A 15,203-nucleotide genomic window follows, 5' to 3' on the forward strand; every position below is an offset into this window, starting at 1 on the left:
AATTTTTTTTCGTAATTATGAATATGAGACACAGCATTGTGATGGACTTGTGTTAATTATATTAAAGAATGTGACAGAGGGTCGTATGGTATTATATGCAATGAAACATGTGGACACTGTCTTGATGTAAGCCAATGTTTCCATATCAATGGGACATGCTTAACTGGATGTGAAGCTGGTTTTAAAGGTGACGTATGTAAAACAGGTAAGGAAAAATACAGGTACAGGCAGAGGAACAAACAAAAGCCTTCCATTTTTTTTTCTAATCAGCTAGTTATTTAATTCTTACATGTAATAAAGGCATGGCAACATGTAACTGTTGCAATGATATACAGAGAAGTGCATTAATTTTAAGGTATAGCATTATATATCATTCTCAAAATATTAAGTTGGAGTCATTTCATATCATTTCATTTCAAAGATTGTGACAAGGGTTCATACGGCGTTGACTGCAACGAAATGTGTGGAAACTGTTTGAATGAAAGTCAATGCTCTAATATCAACGGAACATGCTTCACTGGATGCAATGCTGGCTACGAGGGGGACTTGTGTAAAACACGTGAGTAGAAAGTTATCAGGACAACTAGTTAGATATGCATCAGGTAGTTAGGGGAGTGATGATTACTTATTGAAAATACGGAGATGTATAACCTGAATTACATTTGTCATAAGTGTTATAAAATATTCTGTAAGAACCTTTAAAACCAAAATAAACAGAGAAATAAATTTTCGTTCATCTTTATAGGAATGATAATATGACAAAATTCAAAGTGAATTTAGAAAAAAAGTAATACAAAAAAATAATCAATAAACATATGACTTATAAATAATCAGGTGCCAACAGAATATTCGTTTACACACGAACGTGAGGATTCGGTTATTTTCGATCAAATTATATTGTTTCTAAATCAAACCAAGTGCCATTGTTAAAGGATTTTTATAATTTGTTTAATTGAAACATATGATTTATTTTTACTCAAAAAAAGAAACAAAGAAACAAGCTGGATGTCAACGTAATGTTAGAATTAGACTAAAAAAGCAAAATAATGACTTTTTCCAATTTTACGAGAAAACATGACGTTCACTAATGTTAATGTTTAGGTTTGTTATGGTTGTAAGACAATACTGATGCAAGTCAATGCAATAATTGTTACTGCATTAACCTGTCCTAAACAGCTGTCTGGCATTCGTTGTATCTATAATTGTTTTAGAATGCAATAAAGGATCTTATGGATATGAATGCAATGAAACATGCGGGCACTGTAGAAACATAAGCTATTGCTTTCCGATTAATGGTACTTGCTTAACTGGATGTGATGTTGGCTATGAAGGAGCCTTATGTAAAACACGTGAGTAGGCAATTTTGAGGCATATAATTCAATTAACAGAGATGTTCTTCTGTTGCAACATTTTCAGATGTTATTATCAGTATAAAAAATTGCAATATTAAAGGAAAAATACTATACATATTTGTGTCTGTCGACATATACTTTATGTATGGAAATGCATATTTTAATTTCTAATTACGGTTTGAAACAAAGGTGCATACTAGACACGAGTGAGTAGAATAAAAAGTGATTACATCATAATAAATTCTTTGATTAAAGAAAAAATAGTGCATGCATTATATGTGTTTTTTTAGTTTGAAAGTACAACATTTGATATGAGAAAAAATTAAAAAGATAGCAAAGTTATATGTTTAATTTACTATTTTTTTTCTATATCTGTATATTTAGGCGTGATTTAACTATAGCAGTGTTTTTTTTATTATTGCGTCAAAGTATTCATGACCTATTTTTTGATCGAAGTGCCAAATTGTAAAGTTTGCTTGTATTTAAGACTTATTTGATGTTTTTGAAATCATGTTTTCCCCCGCTAGTTTTCATGTATCAAGCATAAAAATGGGTTAATTTAATATACTCCTAAAATTGTTATGCGCCATCAAAGTATTTCAAACGATAAATTTAATAAAATAACAGCGCATTTCTACGCGAGTTATTCAATAAACGTAGCAAAGAACGTGAAAACGAAGGCTTGAGAAAAACTGAAATAACAAGGCAAGGTAAGCTTTTATTAAGATATTGCAATTTCTAGTGTTGCTTTTGGTAAACTGTAAGAACAATTAATCAGTGAAAAAATGTTATGCAAATTTGTTACAGCAGTCTATCCTGTCGTTGTCAGTCTAGCTAAAAAGTAAAAGGTGTATACTACCAACATCTAACAAAGCCATACATTACATACATTCTTAGATTAATTGTAAACTTTTAATCAAATATGTTTATGTTTCAAGATTTAAGTAATTAAAGAATTTCACTGATTTATTCAATTAGCTTTTACTGATATGTTTATTTTAAATCTATTTCCATTTAAATATTTAATTAAAATTTACTTTTATTTAAATTGTAATATCCTTTTGAAAAACTATGTATATTGGTAATAAAAGTATTTTTAATAGTTTACACGTGAAAGATAGTTGAATTACAGCCACACACGGATTTTAAAAGACATGCAATGAGTATAATGCACCATATGTTATATGTTATATAAGTTATTGCGTCAGCTGTAATGTTATTTAAGTAAGTCAATGCAAGCTTTCAATATTATCTAATTTATGTCAAGCTATCAGAGCATAATATCAGATTTGTTTGTTGACAAAAAATGTCTATGTTGAAATATTTGAAAACGTAAGTAAAAGTTAACATCTTTCACACTGTAAATAGTGTAAATTAATTACTTAAAATGTACTTTGAAATTGACAGATGCTTCTAACATTATAATTCAACTTTTCACACGTGTATTATCTAAAATAGGGGATTTAATAATTTCTTATTGTTCTTTTTATTTGCAGACAAAACATTCTTTGCTTTATGGTGGAAAAGAACGTACAATTCAACATAGAAAAAAAACATGTTAACTCAATATTCAGTTTAATAGCAATGGAGGATGTAAAGCATGATGGAATTAATATCTCTATATCAAACAATATTACTCTACCACTTTAGAATTACCCAGCATATCTTGATATTTAGTGTATAATACACAAAAATACCGATGCTGCTTAATTATGAATAGTTATTCATTTACTTACATGTATCATATATCAAATAATACCTATGAAATTATCGATTGATCCCATGACCAAAATTTGACATTATTCATAAGTATGTAATTTATATTTCCAGAATAAGATTGAAAAAAGTTTGCCTCAGAGAAAATGTACAAAAATAATGTAGGAAAAACGATATTACATATTTCAGCAAACAATATATGGCCAAAAAAGATTTGTATTAAAAACACTTCCTCATATTTTATTTGCTTTACAAGAGGACGCACTTAATATTATATCATGATGCTCATCGAAAGGTATATAACGCCAGAATAAAAACAAACATATTTTTATATGAATTTCTAAACTAAGTACAATTGATTGACCTCTTTAAAATAATTCAAACGGAAAACAAATGATGTTTTGTCATCTTAAGTTTGCCGTAAAATAAATTGGTCATCCTTTTACAACAACATTCACCCTTTGTTTAATGATATTGATTCTGTTTGCTCATAATGTGTTTTGTTTTTAACGCTTTGATTATTTTTTTCGATAAAAATATTATACTATTTTTACTGTTGCTCTAAAATTGGCAATACTTGATTTAAATGTTTATTAATTCACAGAAATCGAGGAAATCAACATACTGAACACTGGTTAGGTATCCTTACATCTTTAATGTATTGTTTACAGTGTGTAAGTTATATACATATTTTTGTTACATATAAAGTAGGTAAAAGAACGCCAAATTTTAAAATAATATGACGATTTCTTCTTCGATTGCTGAAAAAAAGTTGATAGATTAACGCATACATCCATTCAACGTTTAACAACGAGCATGCTGAATGTGTTATTGTTTTACGTGTTTCATTGCTGGTATTCATAAGTGCCACCTTTTTAACAATTGGTCGACATTTAGTAAACCGATAATTAATTCAGTAAAAAATATGTTACATGGAAATCGCCTTGATCTAAATTTTTATCTGACTTTTCTCTAAATCAGCAAAGTTTGTGATTTCTGTGACCGTGTGCAGTGAATGTAAAAGATACGCCCTTTTTAAAGCAACAATAAACAACTTATGAATGTCTACATGTAACTATGTTAAACGTTCTTTATGAATACACTAATACTTTTCCTTTTTTATCGCTTAAGTTATATCTTATGAGTTCGAATGTTTACAATGCAGGAAGTTCAAATTTCTATCGACCAGATTGTCCTCTTCATGTTAACGGAAAATTGCGCTCAAAGACACTTGTGTACACTCTAGTCACAAGTTATTTCTTCTTTCTTGACTTCCCTGACATGCTGTGATACGTGCATTCCACGTTACTGTTTCCATTTAGTGCTGTTCCTAATATGAAATTTTGTTACCACAAATAGCGATGTCATGAAAACCAAATCAAGTACAGTTTAAAGTATATCGTAATCAAGCTGTAACCTAGAAATACAGCGTGTAAATATTACTATTGGTTTTCATTTTGTTCATGGTGCCTTTTATGAGACAAAATTAAAAAAAAATTGAATATTTGAGTAAAAATATAAATATCTTAATTCCATACGTGTGATGTATACTACCCGTGAGATGAACATTTGCTTTAAACGGTTGGTGCTTTATCAGATACTTCTGATCAGCACTATTTTAGACACAGCCTATTGCTTTAATGCTTCAGTAACCTTGTTTTTGAAGATGTTCCTGTAAAATCCACATCACTATTTCTATCACCGCAAAATTGTATATTTGTTTTATCCAACACGTTGAAATGATTATAAAGTATAAGTATACTATAAGTATAAAAGTATGTATTTACTCAAATAGGCTTGGCGTGCTGAACATAAAGAAAATATCTGCATCGATATTACAACAAATTAAACGATTGAATAGATGCAAATATTCTTGAATTCAGATGGTGATTGCTTATGTTAAAAAATGAAACCCTCTGATTTTATCATTAACAGTAATATATTATAAACAGGAATTAAAAACAATTGTCATGATTAAATCTAACGTAGTTATATGAACAGCGATCATTTCATCTTCCTTAACTCACTAACAATTTGCAATTTGCTTACAGAGACACCAGGTGTCGTATACATGTAAATATATGTAGACGTTGCTTAAAGGAACGCTCATTAGCCATTACAATATACAGAAAACGAGAGGAATCTCATAGTAAGTTTCTTTAAAAACAGAAAATTATACATAATATACATTGAAATAAAGAATGCAAATAGCAAATGATATGGAACTTTTGTGAAGAAATTGATATACATGTAAATTGTGTACTATGTGAATATATAAATGTATAAGCTTTTTAAGTATACACGTGGGTATTTTTTTCTCATGTTTAATTCGTGTACGAATGGTATTATTCTAATGATATATATTTACAAAGGTCCAAACCAGATAGAAAGACCAGATTCACAATTCCTCAACGAAACCCGAGGAAGACTGGATTGAAAATGCTCGGAGCAGAAAGATTCATACCGACGATATATCCAAATATTGCGTTGATCTAGGGACATTTAAGGAAACAATTAACACACGATGCATGCATTAAATATGAGATGCGATTTTTTTTTCTAAAATTCAAGAGTCTTGTTCGAGCCGTTGCATGGTTATTAAAATGTTAACTCTGCATTTCATCATAAAACGGTTTTGTATGATCCTAAGAGCTATATGTTGAAGAATCCTTCTAAATACTTAAGATTATCTGAAACCTATAACAGGAACAATGGATAAATGGTGTTCAATATTTCTTTAAAACCAAACTCTATCTATTTCACACCTGTATTCTTATAGAAAAGAAAAACATTTATTTCTTTATTGAATTAAAATGTTAGTGAGATATAAAGATATCTAGACAATGGATTTACCAGGAAATCAATTGTGAAAGCGTTTGCATATATTTTAAAAGAAAACAGATTTAAGAGAATTGTTTTGATTTTCAAAACCTTAAGATGATTTACTTTAATACTTCATGACAACACCATGATATAGGTTTATTCTGTCCATGTCACGTTTTACAGCATTGTATTTCGTTATTGCTTATCAATGTATTTATTTAATGCAATACATTTTTGGTGAGTTTTTTTATGTTAAAAAAAAACAAAAAAACACACAATCAAACAAACTCTTACTAAATGAATGGATTATAAACCTCATCCAAAATATGTTAATTTAAATACATTCAGGAAATGTTGAGTAGATAATTAACTGGTTATTAATGTAAAGGAGATCCACAGGCTCAACAATTGAAAACTACGATAAAAAGAACAACAGTTTGACATTGGATACATTTTACTTAAGGAAATGGTAAGCTGGAGGTTCTTATAATGATTTGACATTTGTTTAGATCAGAAGCAAAAAAAATATACTTTGTTTTTTAAAGAATATACGAAAAGGAAACCGTGACAATGTGTGTACGACTAGATTAAATTAAATAAAACTTGATGAACATTTAATGTGTAAAGATTGCTTTTATAACTAGATCCTAAATTATAGAAAACGTGTTTTACAAGTTGTTTTTATTTTGTTTTGTTTTTTTGTTTGTCTGTCTGTTGGTTTTTGTTTGTTTGTTTGTTTGTTTTTTTCGTTTGTATTGTTTTTTGGCTTGTTTACCAATCCAATACCTTAAACACGATATAATCACTAGTTTTACTTTGTTTATGATGTGTGCCCATTTTTGCTATGCGTCTGTTAAACAAATTGACATTGTTTATGAAATCAGTTTCATTTTTTTTAACATTTAGAAGCGAAAAAAAAAATGATTTTAAAAGAAAGGATGAAAAGGAAACTGTGACAATGTATGTATTATGACATGACTAGATTTGATCGGATAAAAGACAGTTGATGGACATTTAATATGTAAATAGTTTTTTTTTTCAATTGAACCAGCTGGATATACTCTACATTTTAACAGTTCAAGGGTTTTTCGATATGGAATGTGTAGTGAAACACAGCTCGATAACACTTTGTTCGATTTGAAAATGATTATACTCTTACAGTAAATAGATCTAATAAATGCAATAATTTTACTTGCTAATTAGTTCGTGTCATTTATTTCTCTTTGTCTTTTAAACAAATCGGACCAATCTTCAATTAAGACTCAAAGCTCAAAGACACTTCAAATAATCTTTAAATGAGGTTATATTCAAACTTCCTTAAAGCAATTGTTTATTTGGTCAATTATTGAAATTAATTGGTATTCTTCACCAAAATAGCACAACATAATATATTGTTCGAGTCAAGCACTTTTTTAAAAAACCAATTAGATTAATTTTATGAAGAACACTTACAACCCGGTAAAAACCATACCAAGTTTAGCAAGATAATTAATTGCAGACCCTTGAACATATTCAAGTTTCTATTTCGAGAGCCTCTCAAATCTCATCAACATATGTACACAATCCAAACACATAACTAACAAACACATTTGTTTCCTATTTATTCCCTTTAAAAGGAATAAAAAAAACCCACATGCACTTATTATGGGTTTATATAAAATGTTTAAGAATTAATGAATAGTGTATAATTGTTTACGGGTGAACAGCTGGTGCCAGGGTTAACCTTGTATTCTGTTTTCATTTTAAGATCAAGCAGTTGTTGCCATTATTGCCAATAAATTCATAAAACTCATATACAGTATTTTCGTGTGTATGTTACTCTCTCTTGATATCTATGTAAGTCATGTTTAACTTTGATAAATGTATCTTTATGAGGCACACTATATAAAACAAAGAGTTTTATTTATTGTGTAGTTAAAATAATCATTAATCGATATACTAAAACACTTTTGAGCAACGTTTAATTCGGCTTCTTTAAGTGATTTTTTTTAATTAAGAAACACACATAGATTCAATGTTGCCTTGAATTTGAAAACATTGACAGGACGTGCATTTTATAAGTATAAGCCTCCTCAACATACGCATTAACAAAACTCACGAACATTTTGTCTGAATTATCTTGAATCCTAAATAGAAGGATGTAATATATTTCGAAACAAATTTTTGAGAGGGGTATGCTTTTTTGGAGGTATATACGGTTTGAAAAAAATACAAGAGGTCACCGGATGCACTATATGCATCGAAAAGAATAGGTGCTATCTTTAATCATAATTTGTAACAAAAAATCCTCCTTTTAATGAAAGAATATTTTTTATTCCTTATGCTCAAAAAGGACTACATGTACAATAAATATTTAACTAAAAAAATGTTGTTAGCATGACAAAAAAAACCCACAACATTAATAGTCATATTCAGAGATATAGTATAGTGACTTTGATAAAACGGAATGAATTCAATGGTGTAATATATTTACATCTGCCGAGTGTGATTCCCTCTATTTTTAGCTCTATAGAAACACCCAGACTGAATTATACACGCCCCATTTATCGATTTGTCAAAAGATATAGCGACCAAAGGAAGATCACGGGCTTACGAAATAATCATGAGGATGTCAGACCCAAATTACCATAGAAGACAATTCGGCTTATTCCTTTATCTGGCCTACTGATAATACACTTACAATAAATAAGGGCAACACGTTGCTACATATTTAAGCATCGAATCGGTATTTTTGGAAGATGTGGTCTCATATCTGCAACGGTGTGTGTTGACAAATATAATAACGCGCACTAGCAATAACAATGCATATATTTACTTTTTCAACATGTACTCCTCTTCCACTAGTATGATTTAAGAAAAAAAAAATATCAGCCTTATTCAACGAGTATTGCAAAATTAACGGAAGAACCATTGGAACAGTCGAATTATGTTAACAAAAATAGTGCACAGCGTTTTATAACCAGCGCATCGAGAGGCAGGCAAAGCCCGCCTCGCAAAGCAAGGATTAATGGTAACACATATATGTAAGAAAATCAGTGAAAAATGAAAGTTGAATCAGGGGTACTGAGGCAAAAAAAAATTCTTCCAGCCCTGGGGGCCGCCATATTGGCAGCCATTTTGTTTTTTAAAAGTTAGTTCCATCATTGATTGACTGGTACTTATCGATGTTTATTGCCCCTAAAATCGATTAAAATGTTCCAGTGTTTCAATAGAAGGTAATTTGAATTAAAAAAAATAAAAGAGGGCACCAGATAAGTGCCAACAGTGCTTCAATCAAGAAACTCGACTAATTTTATGTATGTCTTTTCAAATTATCAGATGGAAAAAGAAAAATAACATCAAGTAACTGATAATTTAAATACTGACTAAAGTATTCAATTTTATTACCGCAGCATTTATATGAATTAAATTGATAAAGAATGAAAGAAGAAATAAAGTTCGGAATAACGTTACTCTCTTCGGCTATTTCCGAAGACAAAAACGTGTATGTTTTACGTTTGAATCATGACATCATGATGTAAACTGAGCACGCGACGTTTAGTTAAACTTTGGCTAATGATTTGAGTAGGCAACCAGGCGGATCCTACAGTGTGCTTTCCAAATAAAGTTTGTTCTTCAACAATCCAACTGCACTGTGTTAAATCTGCGCTCGGTCTCCAACGGTCACACCGTTTGCATATTATTCTAAAAAAAAAACAATTATATTTTCATTCTGGAATTTGATGAAGCTACTTTTGGTGATTAGGTATTCTCTGTTATGCGTAAATTTCTCTCAAATTAATCAATGCAATTTAATTGGGGAAAAGAAATGAATGTAAATTTTGTCTATTACGGTAAGATACAAGTAATAGTTGGTGTTGGGTTACCATCATCATCAAAGAATGATCAGTTTTGATCAAACTGTAAGCTAAGAATACAAAGTAGGTCAAACCATATATTCTAACCCCAAATCCTTACTGTAGGTAAACAAGCAGTTACCTGCACATTAGTTTTAAGAACTGTTCTTTGTTGGTTTGTTTGTTTGTTTGGTATGTTTTTGTTTTGTTTATTTGTTGTTGTGTTTTTTTTTGTGTCTTTTGTGTATGAGTTTTTTGAAAGCGCTAAGCATAGCTCAGCGCTTTATTGTCGTTAGACTTCTACTTCCGGTGCATCGAATAACTATCCCTTATGAGCAGAAATAGAAATTATTTGAACTGGTTGGGAAACCAGTTTCGGGGGTCTACGCACATGACTGCACGGGCTATTGTGAATCTAATGTACAGAGCTTACGAACATCATTGCAATGTTTGCTACGCAATGATTAGTCAGTCCGCGGGCTGATTCATTAAATTGTCATGAATCCCCAAACGCGCTTGCATAAATTGGAATTCTGGGAAGGAATTACTAGACAGTCTGTGTTAGAGAAATCGAAAGAAGTTATGAAACTGGTCAGCTTTTTAAGACAAACTGCGCACCGTTGTATTGTATACGTGTACACTGCTACACACTTGTCTCCTCACATACATTTATACATATATAGGTATATTTGTATACCATTATTGAAACTATTTATATTTTTGTTTTTTAATACATTGTGTACTAGTCTCTTGTAACATGAAATTTATATTCCACTGGCTGATTTTCTTAGCTTTTAAAACGCTTACCTTGTGCGGAAATATAGTGCGTAAACAGAAAAATCAAAAAGATTCTGTAAATAGCGACATGTAGTTCTTGGTGTTCGCCGCTCTCCTCACAGCAAATATACATGTATAAGGAACTGATTAAACACTTCAAGAATACACAGTAGATTTCAGCTGTGTGGACTTTTATAAAATCTAATTTTACGTCGTTTTAATTTGTTACTTAGACGCAACAACTTACCAGCTAAATGCAGTACATATGGATTCAGAACATCAATCATTATATAATGGTCACTATAATTCATTTATAAAGACAATGCAAGTATAACAACAATACACAAGTGCAAATATTAGACAAACAAACGTATTTAACAAGTAGCACATAAGGTCCATACATGTATGTATAAAAAGTGTAACAAAACCAAAGTCTTTTATATATCTTAATTCAAGCAAATGTCCATCTACAAGTCAGCTTTGATTTAAAATAACTTCAGTGTATATGATAAATGATAATATACATGTATATTTAAATAAAACGTAATTTTTTCCAAATTTTCTAAATCAATATTAAATTAAATAGGGAACAATTTGGATAAGTACAACTACAACGCCATCTTGACCCTATTGGCATTGGATATTTCAATTGATATTAATTAGCATTATGTAAATAAGTCTCATTTCTAACAAAGCTTGCACAAAGTAAATTTCCTTTAGAATCAAGCTAGTTTAGTGCTGTTCAGTACTTACAGTATTTTGATTTTTTTTTTGCTTTGCTTTGTTTTTTTGTTTTTGTTTTTTGTTTTTGTTTTTTTTTTTTTAGATATGTCTTGTTTTGTTTGATATATTTATTGTTAAATAGTTTATTTTTATTGTTACAGTGAATAGTAACCTAATAGGATTTTCTGTATATGCTTTCTTTACACTTATGCAATTGGCACAACTACGACTAGGATCAAACATATTGCTATATATCATTCACTATGGGCAGGTATATGTCAATTTGAGAGTTATTGCAATGTTTGTGCTTATTATATATGTTTATATACGTTTAACTGTATTCCACCTGTATCTCAAGCGACTGTGTAGTGCGCGGCCAGCGCGCTAGGTTCCGTTCGTTATCGAAAGCAAGATTTTTGTCTTGCCTAGAGAGCCGAGTAGGGAGCGCGGTGGCCGCTCACAGCTAGGAGAATGGGTTCAAGAGGTCGTGGGTTCAAGCCTCGGTCGGGGCGGAAGGTTGAGCAACAAAGAGTGAATTTCTCTGTGCTTTATATATATATATATATATATATATATATATATATATATATATATATATATATATATATATATATATATATATATATACATAAGAGTAAAACTAAAGGGCCGTGAATTGTAATGGCAATGCGCAAAGTGATTTTTTTTTACAACGGTGTAGCAGCAATCGTTTGGGGAAAGGTATGGTAAGTAAATATTCTTATTTTAGCATGATTTGATTTAAAGTAATGTTTGGAAAGCAAATGCAATATGTTTTACCAATTTCAAAGGGATTTGAAAAATGCATGTATCTTTTTTTAGTCGTATACTGTCTATGAATACAACGTTGTAGGTTTTAGGTTCATTAGATAAGTAATAAAAAGTGTGCTATAAACCAAAGTGGGTATGTTTTCTACAAAATAGAGAGTGAAGATAGCTATAATATGTGATATCAGATGTGACTTTTTGATGTTTATAGATGTCTTTGATTTACTTTAATTTATTAGTACATGTAAAACTTACAATATCCTAATGAATGTATCTTGATTTAATAATAATATTAAGTCTTGAATTTTAGTCGAAGTTAAGTTTTAAAGAATAATTAAATCGAATTTTTAAATAAAGAAGATTCTAAAAACAAAGTTAAGTTTTTGTATGATAAAAAATGTGTATTTAGCAAAGAACAGTATTGATTTTGAAAAATTTATGATGAAGTACAACTGCATTTTTTTGTTGCAATTGAAATAGACTTCAAAATAATAAAAAAAAATAAAGTAAAGCGTGCACTGTTTACTGTAATAATTTGTCTTTTTATACAGGGTTTGATTTTCATCTTGGATAAAAATATTTGTATATATGTTCCCAAATAGCAAGGGTGGGCTGAGCGTGCGGAAAATGTATTCACTTATATTTGAAAAAAGTGATCGTCTGTATTGGAGGAAATATTCTTGGATTTTGGTGATGATTGTCTTTGTACAAATATGAAGTCTTCAGAATTTATCATAATTAGTTATATATAATGGGCAAGAATTGAAAATAATTATCAATATCAACCAAACGTAGTTACATTTATATAAACACTGATTTTTTTTTGATTTTTTCATCATGGCTAACATTTTGCAATATCCTTCCAGTGACACCAGGTTTCTTATAAATGTGAATATATGTGAACTACGCTATGAAATGCTCAGAAGTGATGACCACTTAAAGAAAGCGATAAGGCTATCAATGTAAGTTTCCTAGAATAATACTATCTTTAAAACGAGAACACTATATATGTATAGAATAAACACTGAAAAAGAGCGATGTGGATAAAAAATAAAAAGGACACGAAATGAATGACAATTGAGATACATACAAATTGTGTAAATGTAACTATATACATATATTTATGGGCTTTTTTTTAATTGAATATGCTAGTGTTTATTTTTTGATTAGTGTACGCGTGTCATGCAGGTATAATTCTACCGACATATTTCTACATACGTCAAAAACAGATGGAAAATCCAGAGTCATTATTTCTCAAAGAAAATCAAAGAACAGGAATTCAGAAACCCACCGAGCAGAAAAAAAATCGTACTGCTGATATTTCTAGGTACTGTATTGACCAAGGGACATTTACGGAGACAATTATAACACGGTGCATGTATTATATACGACCTGTGATCTCTTCTGATATTCTGCTAATATTGATTGAATAAATGTATGGTTATAAGAATGGTAACTCTACAAATCATCATTAAACTATTTTTGTATGACCATAAAAGCTAAATGTTGATGGATCATTATACATACTTTAAAAGTCTATCTCAAACCAACATCACAACTTTGGATGAAAAGGGTTCCTCATTTTGTTATACTTCATGTGTACAAACGACCTATGTTGTACATGTATTTCTATCAGACAAAACCATTTATTTTAACCCAATATTCTTTGAAATATGTAAAAAATAAAAAACAAATTTAAAAACTTCACCGGAATATGAAGTTGGTTGGTCACGTGATCAAATCCTGTGAAGCCTGAAATGTTTCTCAGTAGATTTTATCACGTACTAACAAACTTCATATCCCGGCGAACTTTTTAACATTGTTGTTTAATACTTGTATTTACGTTTGAAAACGACAAATCGTCCAGAACTGTTAAAAATACTGAGATTTTAAGTTTACGATAATCCGAGCGATAAGTGCGTGAGATTATCATTATGAAAAAAAGTTCATACAGAATTTAACGTTTTCACTTTTCTATAGGTTCATATAAGCAAACATATTTGCAAATTGCAAAAATAAAGAGATATCTAGACAGTTTATTAAACATGGAATTTATAATGATGAATCATGATGAATACGTTTGCATATATTTCAGAAGGAAACAAGAAAATTATTGTCATTTTCAAATCCTAAAGATGATGTACTTAAATACTTGTACATGTACTTCAAATTCGTGATTTATAATAAGACAAGCTGACATACTGGAGAAAAAATAAATTCCTTTCACAAAATATATGAATGAAGGTTGCAATTACATTGTTGATGAAACGAATATATTTTTATTATATTTATATATCGTGGTATACCATTATATTACTTTTGATTGTATTTGTTATTGATGTCTTATTTTTTGATAATGAATATGCATTAACATATTTTTCGCCTTTTTAAAAAATAGGTTGCAAAAGTTAAATGACAAAACAATGGCATATGTATATAAATATAACGATCAATTCTATTCAAGTCATATTTTACGACATTACATCTGAAAATTGCTTTTAAATGTATTCGTTTAATGCAACAATTTTCTGTGGCAGTTAGTTTTGATTTTGCAAACAAAGGAACAAATACCACCTGATTTGTAATTTCTTTCATAACGAGATACACAGGCGTAAACAGTAAAGGCTACAGTATAGTAAGGAGCAACTTGTTACATGTAGGGAAGGTTAAACGTTTGGGATAATACATGTAATAACTTGAAAATATGAAATGGTCATGACTCCTGACGTGATTTGACGTTTTTAGTTCAAAAGGTGAATCAAAGAGTTGTTAAATATTTGCATGCTTATCAAGTGTTTAAAATAGAATGAATGAATGGATATGTTATTATCTTTTGCACGACGGGAGTTAATCGATATGAAATATTTATTGTACCACAGTGCGATAAAGCTTTGAACGATTTCGTGGATTTTTTTTACTGCACTTTTTAAACAGAAATACACTAAAGCTTGATTTAGACCCAATATTCCTGATCCAGGACACTTAAAGAAACTTAAGAGAAATTATATACAGAACTATCACTACAATATAAAAAAAATAAATGCTTATTTCCTAAGAGAAATCGTTTAGTCAATTAAAAAAAAAATTCACATTTTACATAGTGTAGCACTTCTCTTTATATTTTTTTTTTCAAAGTTAGATACTTTTTTTCGACACATGAAACTCAGGGAAAAATCCATGCCAAGTTTAA

At 29.8% G+C, this 15,203-nt stretch overlaps 1 protein-coding gene across 1 annotated transcript in view; it reads left to right on the top strand.

Annotated features, from left to right (window-relative positions):
- LOC128174347 (multiple epidermal growth factor-like domains protein 11) overlaps positions 1–15,203 on the top strand; it is a 118,015-nt gene that overhangs the window by 70,593 nt on the left and 32,219 nt on the right. The window contains exons 12-14 of the mRNA XM_052839916.1: positions 68–205; positions 422–559; positions 1,212–1,349. Coding sequence (XP_052695876.1) covers positions 68–205; positions 422–559; positions 1,212–1,349 — 414 coding nt within the window. The remainder of the gene's footprint in view (positions 1–67; positions 206–421; positions 560–1,211; positions 1,350–15,203) is intronic.

This window comes from Crassostrea angulata, chromosome 2 (assembly GCF_025612915.1).
Source record: "Crassostrea angulata isolate pt1a10 chromosome 2, ASM2561291v2, whole genome shotgun sequence".
NCBI classification, from domain to species: Eukaryota; Metazoa; Mollusca; class Bivalvia; order Ostreida; family Ostreidae; genus Magallana; species Magallana angulata.